This window comes from Scyliorhinus canicula, chromosome 1 (genome assembly GCF_902713615.1).
Source record: "Scyliorhinus canicula chromosome 1, sScyCan1.1, whole genome shotgun sequence".
In the NCBI taxonomy this organism is placed as follows: Eukaryota; Metazoa; Chordata; class Chondrichthyes; order Carcharhiniformes; family Scyliorhinidae; genus Scyliorhinus; species Scyliorhinus canicula.
This window is the reverse complement of record NC_052146.1, coordinates 273,820,334-273,836,604: the sequence shown is the minus strand read 5'-3', so window position 1 is coordinate 273,836,604 and position 16,271 is coordinate 273,820,334. Positions and strand designations below refer to the sequence as shown.

The window sequence follows — 16,271 nt, the reverse complement described above, 5'->3', positions numbered from 1 at the left end:
TTTCCTCCCACAATCCAAAGATGTGGGTTAGGTAGATTGGCCATGCTAAATTGCCCTGAGTGTCCAAAAAAAAGGTTAAGTGGGGGTTACTGGGATAGGGTAGAAGTGTGGGCTTGAGTAGGGTGCTCTTTGTAAGGGCCGGTGCAGACACGATGGGCCGAATGGCCTCCTGCACTGTAAATTCTATGATGATGATTAATCCTTGCTGGCCACTACATCTGTGCATGATCAGTAGCATCCCTGAGCTCTGGTTCAGGTAAAGCATGATCCGTCCCAGATTCCTTAGGTGATGCATGGGCAGCACGGTAGCACAGTGGATAGCATTGTGGCTTCACAGTGCCAGGGTCCCAGGTTCGATTCCCCGCTGGGTCACTGTCTGTGCGGAGTCTGCACGTTCTCCCCGTGTCTGCGTGGGTTTCCTCCGGGTGCTCCGGTTTACTCCCACAGTCGTGCAGGTTAGGTGGTTTGGCCATGATAAATTGCCCTTGGTATCTAAAAAGTTTAGGAAGGGTTATTGGGCTATGGGGATAGGGTGGAATTGAGGGCTTAAGTGGGTCGGTGCAGACTCGATGGGCCGAATGGCCTCCTTCTGCGCTGTATGTTCTATGTAATGTTCAATTGGTCTCAAGGGTGATGGTCACTGTACTATCCAGGTGAGTGACCACAAGGAAGCGATGATGGAAAAGAAACAAAAAGGATTTAATAAACTTACTCGATACATTCTACTTCCCGAGTGTGCGCCCAGCCCACACTCGGGCTGGGGGATTTATGACCCAGGAATTAAGGGTGTAGCCCCAGCCCCTCATTGGGGAATATCAGTCTTGGGTGAGTCACTATCAGGCTGGGGTCAGCGGGTGTCACTGGATCTGCGATGACCTCAGTCGGTTCAGTCTTCCTGTCAGACTCTGGGTCCGAGGTGTCGGCGTCCCGCATTTCAAAATGGCGGGACATGTCTCCCTCAAGCGGCGCCAATGGCGGCTGAGTCGGGGAAGCACTGGTCATGGGAGTTCCAGGCAATCTGCAAGGATCTCTGTGGAGGTGGTCCACATCTCTGGTCAATTCTTTCCCTTGCACCCGATCTAGGCAGGAGACTGGTCCTGACTGCTGGATTACATTATTAGTGTCACAGGTAGGCTTACATTAACACTGCAATGAAGTTAATGTGAAAATCCCTAGTTGCCACACTCCGACGCCTGTTCGGGTACACTGAGCGAGAATTCAGAATGTCCAAATTACCTAACAGCACGTCTTTCCGCACTTGTGAGAGGAAGCCTACACAGATACGGGGAGAACGTGCAGACTCCGCACAGAGTGTGACCCAAGCCGGGAATCGAACCCGGGTCCCTGGCGCTGTGTTGCTGTGACGCAACAGTGATAACTAACGTGCGCCCATAACATCCAGGATCCATAATGCCCCATCTCCGAAATTGCTCACAAACTGCGTCGCTGTAGCGAACACCCTCACAGGTCTAGTTCGCCTAAAGTCGGGGAACTCCTGTCTGTCATGGACCTTCACCCCAATATCGGGCAGGACGAGGCTCAGCCGTGTGCGCAGCCAATGTCCCATCAACAGCTCAAAAGGTGCCATCCGGGTGGTGGGGTGTGGCATGGTGGTAATAAAACAAAAACAGGCCAAATGGGTCTCTGGAGAACCTGAAGTCTGTACCCACATCCCCAACTTGAAAGTATGCACCGGCCTTTCTGTTTCGCCATTGGATGACGGGTGGTAAGTCGCAGTCCTCACGTTACGGACACAGCTCAGTTGAACTCTGCACTGGTGAAGGCCGTCAGATTATTCAACATTAAAACCTCCAGAATTCTGTGGACACTGGAAGATCAGGCGGAGCTTCTTGATCGTGGCCCACTATGTCGGCATTCAATGAACGTCTAACCACTTCAAATGGGCGTTCACCATGACCAGAAACTTTGCTCCTTGAAAAGGCCCCGCAAAATCAATGTGAAGACGGGACAACTGTTGGCCCGGCCATTCCCATGTAGGAGTGCTGCTGCAGGTGGAAGATTCTGGTGTTCCTGGCACCGAGTACATTGTCTCGCCAGGGTCTCGATTTCCAAGTCGATCCCAGGCCATCAAACATAACTTTGGGACAACCACCTTCATTTTTGAGATCCCTCGGGGATGGCCCGATGTCCTGTAGAATGGCCTAATGGCCTCTTTCAGGCATGGCCATGCAGGATCCCTGTAGCAGATCCGCCACCTTCATGGTTGGTTTTTTTTTCAAATTAAGCGGCAATTTAGCATGTTCAATCCACCTACCGTGCACATCTTTGGGTTGTCAGGGCAAAACCCACGCAAACACGGGGAGAATGTGCAAACTCCACACGGTCAATGACCCAGAGCCGGGATCGAGTCTGGGACCTCGACGCCGTGAGGCAGCAGGGCTCACCCACTGCGCCACCGTGCTGCCCTACCTTCATGGTGACCGTCTTTGGGTCGTTCGGGAGTGCCCGAAGCTGAGCCCCATATGGTACAATGTGACAGACTCTGACCAACACTAGTCCATCTATGCCCACTCCTTGATCTTGTTGCTGTGACCAGCAATGTGTCTGTGAATTGCAAAGTCGCAACTGCTTCGTCAGAGATGGCAGGCATAGGAGGCCTGATAGGTAAATGTATTTGTATGCCACCAAACTTAATACCCAGTGCTGAATCCGGGCGGATTCCAGAGTCAGGATCACCCTGTCCTCTTTAAGCCCCCCAGGAGGAGTTTGTAGTCTGTCAGGACCATGAAAGTGTGACTGTACACGTACTGGTGGAAATGTTTCACTGTGAATAGTTTCACCAATCTTTCTCTACTTGCGCATAGTTTTGTTCCGCTGCCGCCAAAGTGGGGGAAGCAAATGTGATGGGCCGCTCCGTGCCATCGTCCATCCTGTGTGCCAGAACAGTGTTGATGCCATAAGGCGGGGCTTCGCAGGTCAGTAATAGAGGCTTTGACAGGCTGAAATGAGTTAAGAGTCGCAAAGAGTCAATCGATCTTCACCTCGTCGAAAGCTGTCTGTTGCGGCAGGTCCCAAACCCAATGCTGGCCCTTCTTTAACAGGAGGTGCCATGGAGACAATACGGTCGCCAGATTCTTGCGGCTGGTTTACCAGGGGGCTAAAGAGCTGGCTTTTAAAGCAGACCAAGGCAGGCCAGTTCCCGTACCAGCCTCCCGACCAGGTGCCGGAATGTAGCAGCTAGGGGCTTTTCACAGTAACTTCAGTTGAAGCCTACTTGTGACAAGCGATTTTCATTTCATTTCAGATTCGGGATACATTTTCCATGATTAAGCCCAGAAAGGAACAGAGTTCCTTTGGGTCCTCTGACACCGGGGCCTGCTGGATTGCCCGCACTTTGTCATCGCCAGGGTGCAACCCATTTTGGCCCATTCTGTAGCCCAAGTAGATCATCTCTGGGCACACTTTTCCCTGCTCAGGCCAGACCCTTGCTGCCTTGGAGCAATGAAGCACGTCCACGGGCTTTTCATACGTTCATAATCGGACAACTGGAGAGATTAAAACGTCATCTAGGTAAACTGTTACCTGTGGTAATCCCCAGAGTATGTTTTCCATTACCCTCTGAAATATGGAGCAGGCGGGCGACACTCCGAAGGGCAGCCTGGTATACTGTCACGTACTTTTGGGAGTCCGTGTCCAGAACCAACTAAACAAACATGGCTCATATCAAGTTTGGTTAAAGTGAATCCCCGCTGAGCTGAGCGTATAGATCCTCAATCCACGGCACTGGATAATGGTCCAAATGTGATGGGCGATTCACCATTATTTTGTAGTCTCCGCATAACTGGACGGTGCCGTCACACTTCCATCACTGGTACTATCGGTGCTGCCCAATCTGCGAATTGGAATGGATGGATTATCTCCCAACTACTTCAAAGGGTCCAGCTCTGCGTCTACTTTCGGCTTCAGGTCAAAATAACCCAACCCCCAAAGGGTCGTCCACACTCAGGCCGGTGTATTTATGCCCCAGGGTGCCCTGGTTAAGGGTGTAGCCTCGCCTCCTCATCAGGGGATATTATACTCGGGTGAGGCCACGGGGAACCTTATGGCACAGAGCCCATGGCTTTGGGTCAGGTTATGACAGTCATCACCTCCTGACTGGTTCCCTCAGATGTCAGTCAATTGTAGGAACATTTTATTACAACTTTCCCCTTTTTACTAAGTTTGTAGCTTTTTACTAAGACACCGCAAGGTAATTTGCTAATTTGAGACAGAGAATATGTGCTGTCATGTTCAAATTATACTTTGGCCTCCATATCCCAAATCCATAACCCAAAATGCTTAATTGATACATCTTGGGTGTTCTGGTGAGTTCAATGGTCCATATGTTACTTACTAGTGACTTGATCCCTTGAGCAAGCTACTTAAAAATAACAAAAAGAGTACAAGAGACATGCACCCTCAATCACAAAGTTACTCCAACATAAAAGTCTATGCAAGGTGTGTAAAAATCAGAGCAGAGAGATATAATCAGTGAGCTAAAACTGAAGTAACAAGGTACACTAGTGTTGCCAATCCTCCACAATTGGCCTGGTGCTTGTGGTATATTGCAATCCTGGAGAAAAATCATAGGGAAATTAATTAAGATTTTTAAAAAAAGTTTCTTTGAACATTTAACAGATATAAAACTATTGAAAACGCAAGGGAAACTCTGGCATCATTGAAGAGGGCAATGAGTTGTTTTGCTTTCCAGTTGGCATAGGAAGGCAGTGTATCGCAAGGATGCACATATTGGCCAACTAATGACTGCAGCAAGATGGTAATTCATGTGATGAAACTTTTAGGAATTCAGTTGACAAGCCTTAAGTTACATATATACCGCATGATGTTTGTTCATAAGGAGTAAGTCACAAGCTATATAATTACAAAAACTGAGAACAGAACTTTACCAATGCATAGGTCCGTTACATATTTAAAAGTAACTTTCTCTTTAAGGTACTATTAAATTTAATTAGCTTAAGAAACTAGTGAGTGTTAATTGCTAGGTAGTATTATATAATTACTCAGCCCCTCTAGGCTTTTCAACCTTGATGAGCTTTGCAGTATTTGATCTGTAATTAAACTATAAAAGTGTTCTTGCACAGGAGGAGGGCTATGTGTTGTTTTCATTTGTATAGCAAGGATGCAGTTACCAAGATACAAAGTGTATAGTGTCTTATATTGACTAACACTTTATAATTTGATTATGACACACAACTAAAACTACAGACTAATGATCAAGCACTGCTTTTCTACAGGAATGTCCTTTCCACCTCACTTATCTCCTTTATGACAATTTTGGTCATCTCACCGAATAGCTCCCTTTGGGGCTCGGTGTCATCCTTATTTTCTAATGCCCCGTGAAGTGCCTTGGGACATTCATTATGCTCAGTTTGGTATATAAATAATAAGTTACATCTGTGCAAGGAGCGAGAGGAGGAGCAGAACCATTTGCAGCGAGAGGAGTAATGCGCTATTGACAGCGAGAAGCCAATGCAACTCATGAGCCCGTGAGGCCACCCCTGCACTCTAGGAATCCCAGGGAGAGGGCCTGTGGAAAGGAGCATGTGCTCTTATGTCCTGAACCCACACCATGGAGCTTGGTCTTATTGCCTTGGACCCCTTTGCCACTGGACCAAGACCAAGCCTGGATGGTGGCTGGTGTGCAACAGCCACCCACATTAAAATACTACACATACAGGCATCTTCTATTCATTAAAATTAAATTTAGGACGTAGAATGTCAGGACCCTCCCCCCGAGATAGAGAACCTAGTGGAGTGGTGCAAAGCCAACAATCTAGCCCTCAATGCCAGCAAAACTAAAGAGGTGCTCAGTGACTTCAGGAAGCAAAGTACTGTACACACCCCTATCAGCATCAATGGGGTCAAGGTGGAGATGGCTAACAGCTTCAAATTCTTAGGGGTACGCATCACCAGAAGTCTGTCCTGGTCCACCTACGTCGACCCCACCACCAAGAAAGCACAACAGCGCCTATACTTCCTCAGGAAACTAGGGAAATTCAACATGGCCACATTAACTCTTACCAACTTTTACAGATGCACCATAGAAAGCATTTTATCTGGCTGCATCACAGCCTGGTATGGCAACTGCCCGGCCCAAGACCGCAAGAAACTTCAGAGAGTCGTGAACACAGCCCAGTCCATCACACAAACCTACCTCCCATTCATTGACTCCATCTACACCTCCTGCTGCTTGGGGAAAGCGGGCAGCATAATCAAAGACCCCTCCCAACTGGCTTACTCACTCTTCCAACTTCTTCCATCGGGCAGGAGATACTTTTCACTGTACCTCGGTACACGTGACAAATCAATCAAATCCAATCCAACAGCTATTATTGCCAAGGAGGCTTTTTGACATGAACATCTCTGTGCCAAGTGAGACTCGGTGGGCAGTGGAAGTTCAGCTCAAAGAACAAGGCAGCGGTTACGAAGGTGCCTCCTAAGGGTTGGATTTGTCATTAAAAACTAACTAGTCAGTCGTGTCAGCCTCCCCTTGCAGGATAAACAAAAGCCTCATAACCCTTCAGCTCACCCGAGCACAGAGCCAGTGTGCTACTATTGTCCTCCTTATGTATGCCCTAATATTGGAAGCTACAGATACTTCCGAAGAGGAATTTTATTTCAGGAGGCGCCTAGCTGATCTTCCTTGGCCACTTCAATCCTAGAGTTGGAAAGGACAGACATCTTGGGGAGGTAAGGAAATCAAACCTCAATGGTACCCTTCATAATTAAGTAAAAGTGGATGCAATAGGTGATGTTTTATCGTCCCACTATGTTTTAGACTTACTTGTAGTGTATTAAACTAAGAATCAAAGTACTCCCGATTAAGCTTTGAAGTGGCGATAAAGTGAAGTGGCAAATGTAGCTTCAAATTTGGATTATATTTTCCCTGACAATTCTTCCCAATCTGAATTTAAGTGTTAAGAATTACACAGCAGTGGCAGTGCAGTGGTTAGCATTGCTGCATCACGGCGCCGAGGTCTCCGGTTCGAACCCGGCTCCGGGTCACTGTCTGTGTGAAGTTTGCACAGTCTCTCCGTGTTTGCGTGCGCCACCACAAGTCAAAAGATGTGCTGGGTAGGCGGACTAGCCACTCTTGAGATCCACCAACAAAAGAAAGGAAACAAACTGAGGGACAAAACAAAAAAGGGCTGCTCCTGTTAGGGGCACGGCCCGAACATAACACTGATCAACGGAAACTTAAAAACATCAAATAAGAGTGCAATTAAAGGGGTCAATGAAGCACCCCAACCCCTGCGGTGCCCATTGGACACCAAGGCCTCGATGATGCCCATGGGACTGCATGCTCACTTTCCAGGGACTGTGAATGTAGCTGCAGAAGAGGGACAGGTGGCTTGGCCACACTGAATTGCCCCTTAATTGGAAAAAATAATTGGGTACTCTTTAAAAACGTTACACAGCAAGTCGTGCAAATAGGTTCAGAACAGTGGAGGGAGAAGCCCACGAAGGGCGACTAGAAAAAGTCTGTTAAGCCAAACATGCGGGTAAAAGTGTAACGGAGCAGACAACAAAACGTCGAGGCGTTGATTGTTGTGAAGCTGCCGGCGTGGAGGGAGCTGCCAAGCCGGCCGGGTGGGGACTCCAATGGCGGCGCGAGAGGAAGGGGCGGGAAAGCTGAGCGCGCGATTGTTCGGTTGGCGACGCGCGCGAGGACTCGACAAACGGCCGCCCGTTCGGCCGAGGCGGCAACCCGAGTGTTTCCTCTTGTCTGGCCGCGGAAATGCAGGGAAAAACCTTGGCCGCCACGAGTGCGGCGCCTGACGAGGCAGGAGAGAAATCTTCGCAGGACGTCGCCAACGATTCTCCGCCTGAGCCTCATGTCGCCAGGGATGAGAAAGCGGTCGTCATTGACATCGTTTCGACCAGCAACGTGGAGACGCTCAGCACCGACTCCTACACCACCGCCGCCCCCCATGTTCCCGGTCCCTTGTCCACACCCGCCTCCTTCGCAGAATTTTCACAGGCGACGGTTAAAAAGCGGGGTCGCTTCCGTGATATCTTCTCATTTGCAAAGAGGGACCACGTGAAGACGGATAAAACGTTCAAGCCATTGCGACGTCTAGACTTGCAGATAGCCAACGGGCCCAAGTGGATGTGGATCAGGCGATGTGTCATCGCAGTGTTTTGGTTAACTTGGATAAGCTTAATGGTGGCGGCTCTGGTGGTTATTTTGCAGAGTCCAGACTGTAAACTTCCTCCTAAACTCAGGTGGTGGCAAAAGAAACCCATGTACCACATTGCAATTCAGTCCTACTACGATAGGACTGGGGATGGAATCGGAGACCTTCTTGGTATAAATATCTGTACAAACTACTTGTACTGTATAGAGACTTTACATTTATTTTTACTCGCATTTGCAATTAACATCTTTCCCCTAAAATGAGCTCATACTAACTGCCCTTGGATACCACTCTTCTCAACATTACGGCATTGCAGATGCTCTCAGACTGGACAATGTCTAGGCTTCAGCTAATAAGTGGCAAGTAATTGTTGCACCACACAAGTATCATGTAATGATCACATCGAGATGGTAGTATCAGATCTCCTGACACTCAATAACAGTACACTGACAAACCCTTTATCATAAATATCCTAGGAGTAAATTGTTCACCAGAAATTGCATTGGACTAACCACATAAATGTGGCTACTTACTAGAGCAGGTCAGAAACTGGGATTACGAGTCTTCTTGCCTGATTCCCCAAAGATTCTACAAGGTACAAATCATAATAAACTTTATGAGTGTCACAAGTAGGCTTACATTAACACTACAATGAAGTTACTGTGGCGCCTGTGTGGGTACACTGAGGTAAAATTCAGAATGCTCAATCCACCTAACAAGCACGTATTTCAGGATTTGGGGAAGGAAACCCACGCAGACATGGGGAGAACATGCAGACTGCACACCGACAGTGACCCAAACCGGGAATCAAACCCGGGTGCCTGCCGCTGTGAAGCAACAGTGCTAACCACTGCCAAGTTGTCAACCTTTAGTCCCATGGTGTTCCTTAATTTGTTTTCTCCACTAATAGTGGTTGCTTTACATTTCTCTATCCAATTTTCTTGAATTCTTAGGGTGTTTTTTGTGTCTTTTGCTTGCATTATGAATTCCCCAGTCTCAGCATATAAGGGACCAATACTTATTTTAGCTAGTCTTGACCTTTTTATATACTTGTAGAAGCTTTTACTGTCTGTTTTATATTTCTTGCTTATCTACTATCATACGCTATTTTCTCCCCCTTTGTTGTTTTTAGTCCTTTTGCTGGTTACTAAAATTTTACCAATCTTCTGTCCTACACTGATTTTTGCAGCATTGCACACCTTTTCTGCACGGTTAGTGCTATCCCTAGCTTCCTTAGCTAGCCAGAGATGATGCATTAGAAAAATAGAAATAGAAAAAATACAGCACAGAACAGGCCCTTCGGCCCACGATGTTGTGCCAAACCTTTGTCCTAGATTAATCATAGATTATCATAGAATTTACAGTGCAGAAGGAGGTTAATCGGCCCATCAAGTCTGCACCGCCTCTTAGAAAGAGCACCCTACCTGAGGTCAACATCTCCACCCTATCCCCATAACCCAGTAACCCCACCCAACACTAAGGGCAATTTTGGACACTAAGGGCAATTTATCATGGCCAATCCACCTAACCTGCATATCTTTGGACTGTGGGAGGAAACCGGAGCACCCGGAGGAAACCCACGCACACACGGGGAGGATGTGAAGACTCCGCACAGACAGTGACCCAAGCCGGAATCAAACCTGGGACCCTGGAGCTGTGAAGCAATTGTGCTATCCACAATGCTACCGTGCTGCCCTTAAGAACAAATTAATCTAACCTCCATTATTCTACCGCAATCCATGTACCTATCCAATAGCTGCTTGAAGGTCCCTAATGTTTCCGACTCAACTACTTCCACAGGCAGTTGTTGCACGTTTTGCTATGAGTGTAAAACGCGTTTATTGGGGTGTATTAACTTGCCTGTGTTAAAGGCCGTGTGCTTAACACCACTAGGCTCTGTCTTATGTATTTTTCAGCTCAGGAGTCGCCAGTTGCCATATAGACAACTCACATATATTCCAAGGTCAAGTTCAAAGTAATAAAACGATACACCGATTAGTAAGTTCCAAACGATCAATATTTATTATACAATTATAATAAATACGCATGCACACACTAAGGGACTAAGCTATGACTAGACTAAGCAAACAGAATACTTAACTACACAGGAACAGGCAAGGTCAGGGATCGAGGCCTTCGTCCCGGTCTTGGGCTGCAACCTTCAGAAAGCGTGCTGGTCACTGGGGGTCTAGCGGACTTAGTTCGCGTAGCGAGCGTCGTACTGGCACTTACGGTTCGGCGGCTGGTGTTCAACGGCTGGAGTCAGGATACAGCTTCAAGTTCTTGGTCAGGGCCGGAGCACGAAACAACAGACAGGACCATGTGTGGGGGTCTATATTTATAGGGGTCCCCAATGTCCTTCCCTCTTCTTGGGCGGGCTTTACCTCTAGGTATCGATTGGATAGCTTCCAATCAATATCTTTTGAATTCCTCCAATGTAAGGGTCTTTCTCGATGGTGGGGGCGGTTTCTATAGTGGATACTTCTGGTGCCGCTCTGTCTGGACATCCACTTAAAGTATCTTATTCAAACCCAAATGTTGCCATTGTGTGTGCCTAGATCTGGACTGCCTCATTAGTATGTAGAACGTTCTGCCATTATCACCTTTGGTTGGAGATCTTCCACCTGGCCAGAAACTGGTTTTGCTGCTTGCAAAATGCTAATGAGTGTTTGCAGGCTGTTTGCCTTGGCTAAACTGTTTTTCCCTACAGTCTTAGCGATTCTCCATTTTGTTTGGTTCAGTGTCCATTTTAGGTGGCTACAGTGGCTACATTCCCTCCTTGTGATCCTCACAATCAAAATATTGTGAAGGATCACCTATGTACGTTGCCTTGAGTGCATCTGGGTTGCCTTCTTTGTGTTCCCTGACCTCGGCAAGCTCCTGAGCGTCTACTCTGTCCTCAATTATGGGAAGAAAATTTTTTTACCTTACATCTCTACTTGGCGCTATGTCAAAGGGGACATGCATTACCACAAACGGGAACCTCTACCTATCACAATTATCCTTAACTTAACTTAAACATTTCCTTACAGACTAAACCTCATCCATTCATACCACATCACATAACATTTCCTGACTCGGCAGTCGAGTTCAGGACAATATAATACATGGGTATAATTTTTCATTTTATTACACAGTACTTTATTCATCATGAAGCAAAGGGGATTGATGAAATCGGAAAATAGGAGATCGAACTCCATAGACGGAGGGGCAGGAACGGGAGGCTCTCCTCTTCCACTTCCTCAACCTGAGGGTCTGTACAAGTATGGCGAGGATCGCAATCACTAGCAGTGATTCAATCACGTATGACATGGAGTACCATGTCATAAATTTTGTGCACCAGGTCTGAACCTCACTGATCAGAGCTGAGCACTGGGGAGTTGCTGTAAGTGAAACATTTACGGTGGGGGTTGTGGGGGAAACGTGTCTTGCTTCCACACAAACAAATATAACATTTAAAAGCAATAGGTGAGCTTCCATCATCTTCAACTTGTTCTTCCTTCTTTCTTCCTCCTGTATGGACAATCCTTGCTTCGATCCCTGTCTCGTCCTTCGAAAGCTATGGGATCAAGCACAGTATCTGTCAATACAGCTTAATATCCGTACTTTTTAGTGTATCTGTCTTTCAATTCCAATTGACCCATTAAAATGACTGGCCAAGTCACACCCTGTGACTCCCCTCATTTTTTTTTTTTTCAAAAGCGAATTTAATGAACACAATACACCTAACAACTCTCCTCCTGCGAGCCGTCTCGCAGGCTTTGCTCATTTACCATCCGAATGTTCCTGGATGTAAATAGCATGTGGGATGGCGGCCTAAGGGCTACCTAACGAAAATGGAAACAAATTTGAAATGAAAGGTCGAATGGGTTGCGTATGGGCCGCTACGGGTACGAGTTGGATGGGATCCCCGGGTAGGGCGTGCTGTGCCATACCCGAGCTTGGCTGACCAAAGTGGGTTCTCAGACAGGGCGGGTCCTCAGTGCCGTTTGTCCACTGCCTGAGTAACCTGGAGTAAACGGGTAAGAATGTGGTCACCGTGACTTGCAGCCTCTATTCGCCGAATAGAGGGGCACCTAAAAACAATGGAGGAGCCAAGATGCTCCGTCTGAAAATTGAGCTGGGCTTCAGATATTGTAGCCGATAAGGTGAGCTGCTCACCATAGAAGTTCTCAGACGTATCTGCAGATAAACTATTGTGTGTGTAAGGCGGTCACAAGCCTTACAACTTGAAAAGATCTCCAATCAAACCGGTGTGGGAACTGAAGTTCTCAAAGGTATCGGCGGACAAGCTAACGTGTGTGTGAGGTGGTCACAATCTTTTCAGCTGAAAAGAAGATGTCCATCCTCCAACTGAACCATTTACATTCCTGAAAGACAAACAAACATAAAACGGTAGACAAACATACGTGCAGGTTCCATCAGAAAGGACATCGCTTCCCTCAAACGATTCCTATTTACATCATCTGGACACCTCACTTTTCCTCTGTCTCTGTGAACAGGGTCACAAAGGGGTTGCCGTATCGGGATTCAGACACCGTGTCGTCCTGCTCTCCCGGATCCCACACCCTTGTGTGGATCAGGCATGATATTTTTGAATTGTGTGACCGGGGGTCACTTTCATCGTTGCGGACAAGTCGGTACGAATTGTCCCTGTGCCAGAGTGTTGGGTCCAAAAGTGAATGGGTATTGTCGGGGTCGTCGGGGTCGGGTGGTGGGTCTGGGTTTTTAATGTAAGTGACTTCCATGGGGTCACTGTAGTCGGGGTCATAGTCGCTGCTATGTGGGCTGTAGTGTGGTGTGCTGTGGCTGTCCTCAGAGTCAGTGTCTGCATCGCTGTCTCTGCCGCGGCAGCTTGTGGGCGTTTCGGGGAGTGGTCTGTTGTGGTCAGTGGGCGGAGTCGTGGGCGAGTCCGATGAAGAACTGGTCTGTGAGGGGGATGGTGGAAACGTGTCTCTAGTGGGTGGGGTGAGGTGTTCTGCTGCATCTAGCAGGACATGGTGTGCATGGTTGGCCTGTGTTCCATATGCCTTTAACTGGTTGATATGGAACCACGCGGTCTTACCATTAGGATATTTTATCCTATAAACTGAGGGGCTAATTTTATCCGAAATTGAGTATGGTCCGGAATATTTTGGAGCCAAAAAACTGCTGGGGTTGTAAACAGATAACATTACCTGTTGCCCAACCTGGAATTCTGTGGGGTGTACGGTCTTATTAAAGAATGCTGTGCGTTGTTTACGGCGTTTCCGTAGCTGAACTGTGGCTGCAATCTGTGCAGACCTCACAGTCTCAACCAGGTCTTTAACTGCCTTTTCGTGTGTGAGGGCCGTCACTTCGGGGCTGGTCATGTCCAGTCCTAAAAGGAATTCTGTACCTTTCATAGGGCGTCCGGTCATGAGTGTGTGTGGTGTGTATCCTGTGGAAGTTGAAACTGTATTTCGGATGAACATTAATGCAAATGGGAGCACTGAATCCCATGTGGAGTTGTTCTCTTGAACCATTTTTCTAAGCGTAGATTTTAGGGTCCGATTCATGCGCTCTACAATCCCGATGGACTGTGGGTGATACGCAATATGAAAATTTTGTTTTATTCCAAATATTGTCAGGACGTTCTTCATGACCCGTCCTGTAAAGTGAGATCCCTGGTCCGAATCAATGCTACGGGGTAAACCCCATCTCGTGAAGATGTGGTGGGTCAGGATCTTTGCAGCTGTCTTAGCTGTATTCGTTCTAGAGGGGAATGCCTCTACCCATTTGGTAAAGGTATCGATGACCACCAGAACGTATTTATAGCCATTCCTACAAGGGGGCAATGGACCTATAAAGTCGATCTGGAGGTTTGTCCAGGGGCCATTAACTGGTCGAGTATGCCGAAGTTGTGCCTTTTTAGAATACCTCTCCGGGTTATTCTGGGCGCAAATAAGGCAATTCTCGATGTAGTGACCTACATCTGTCCTTAGGTTAGGCCACCAACAGAGCTGCCTGAGGTGCCTCGTGGTTGCGTCGGTCCCTTGGTGCCCGTGTCCATCATGGAACAAAGCAATCATTTCATTCCTGTCCTGCTGCGGGACCACATAAAGCTGATCCTTTATGATCACACCCTCATGTGTGGTCAGTGCGTGTCTGAATTTATCATACTGTGGCACAAAGTTGCCTTTGAAAATCTCCCTGAGATCCTCATCCTGCTTTTGTGCCTCTACTAAATCTTTAATACTGGTCTGTGAGACTTGGACTGCGCTCACAGGGGCGCTAGCTGGTGCGCTAGCTGGGGGTGTCCATAAGTGTCCTCGCCTGGAACCTGCCTTAGCCAGTGCGTCGGCTTTTACATTCCCAGGGGGGGATGACCTATGGTGGCTTCTTACTTTGATGATGCCGAAGGTCCTGTCCTTCGCTTTCTCCAAAATGTGCTTGAGTAAAGGGCTGATGGAAGGGGTTTCCCATCTGCGGAGACAAAACCTCGTGTCCTCCACAGGGGCAGAAAATCGGTTAAACTATTGCAGACATATAAACTGTCCGAATATATGTCCGCTGGGCTGGGGAAAGAATCGGGGTGGTCCACTATATAAGCTATGGCCGCGAGCTCTGCTGCTTGCGCGCCTAAGTGTCCCGGTAATTTTAAAGCTATCTCTTCGAGAGCGTGCCCCTGCGCGTCCTCTACATAGATGCCGCATCCTGTGATACGCTCACCTTCTAAAACTGTGGATGAACCGTCTACGTAAATCCTCAGTGGTCCACACGTGTCTGTGGGTTGGGGGCTTTGTTTTGGGTTCCCTATCTTCCTGGGGGGTGTCTTTGCTATAAAGGGTCCTGTGTTATGTAGGGGGGCTACAATTTCACATTCATGGGGCTGTCCTGGGTATTGGAGGTTGTCGGCTAGAAATGTGTGTGTGCGGGTCCGTTTTACTGTAATGTCCCGTCCTTGTAAAAGTAGTGTCCACCTAGCTGCCCTAATCTGGCTAACTGAACCGTCCTTCAGTCGACCGTCTAGGAGTAACTGTGTGGGGGTGTGCTCGGTCAAAATGGTGGTGGGGTTGAGTCCGGTAATGTACGAAAAATAGTGTACTGCCCAGAAGACAGCAAGGAGGTGCCTCTCGCAGGCTGAAAATCCTTGTTCAACTGGGTCTAACAGTCGGGAGGCATAAGCCACTGGTCTTAGCTGCTCGTGCCGTTCCTGAAGTAACACGGCCGAGAGGGTCAGATCTGTGCTCGCTACCTCTATTGCATATGGGGAAAGTGGGTCTGGGACTTGTAGCGCGGGTGCTGCGCTAAGGGCTTTCTTTAACTCTTCCACAGCCTCTGTATGCTGCGGAAGCCATTCCCAGGGGGCTCCTTTCTTAAGGAGGTCTGAGAGTGGGGCGGCTTTTGTCGCGAATCCGTCGATGTGGTTCCGACAATAACCAACCAGTCCTAAAAACGACCGGAGGGCTGAAACATTCTGGGGAAGGGGCAATTTGACAATCGAATCAATTCTTTTGAATTCGATCTCGCGTTTGCCGTGTGTGATGACTGTTCCCAAATACATCACTTTACTTTCCAAAATCTGGGCCTTTCTTGGGTTAACTTTACATCCAATCTCGGTTAAAAGTTCCAGGAGTTCGGCCAGAAGCGTAATGTGCTCTGCCTTTGTGTCTGTCTGCAGTAGTAGGTCGTCTACATACTGTACCAGACATTCGGGGCGGGAAAATTTTTCTAAGCCATTCGCCAGCTGTCGGTGGAAAATGGAGGGGGAATTGTGGAATCCTTGTCGTGTTTTAAAGGTGAAGGCAAATTTGTACTGGCACGCCTTTGCCAATGGGATTGACCAGAAGCCATTGCTAATGTCCAAAACCGTGAAAAACTTGGAGTTGAGTCCCTGTTTGAGCATGGTCTCGGGACTTGTTGCTACCGTGGGGGCTACTGCTGGGGTTACTTTATTGAGTTCCCGATAATCAATGGTCAGACGCCATGATCCGTCGGGCTTTCTCACTGGCCAAATAGGGGCATTATTGGTCGAGGCTACTGTTCTAAGCGCACCTTGCTCCAATAAGCTACCTATCACTTTCTCTATTTCTACCTCTGCTTCTAGGGGAAATCTATATTGTTTTTGTGGTCTGGGGTCAGGTCCGGTAA

General features: G+C 47.8%; 1 protein-coding gene across 1 annotated transcript in view; it reads left to right on the top strand.

Moving 5' to 3' along the window:
* Positions 1–7,604: 7,604 nt before the first annotated feature.
* LOC119974520 (4F2 cell-surface antigen heavy chain-like) overlaps positions 7,605–16,271 on the top strand; it is a 189,182-nt gene continuing 180,515 nt past the window's right edge. The window contains exon 1 of the mRNA XM_038813465.1: positions 7,605–8,330. Within this exon, the coding sequence (XP_038669393.1) occupies positions 7,760–8,330 (571 nt within the window). The 5' untranslated portion in view covers positions 7,605–7,759. The remainder of the gene's footprint in view (positions 8,331–16,271) is intronic.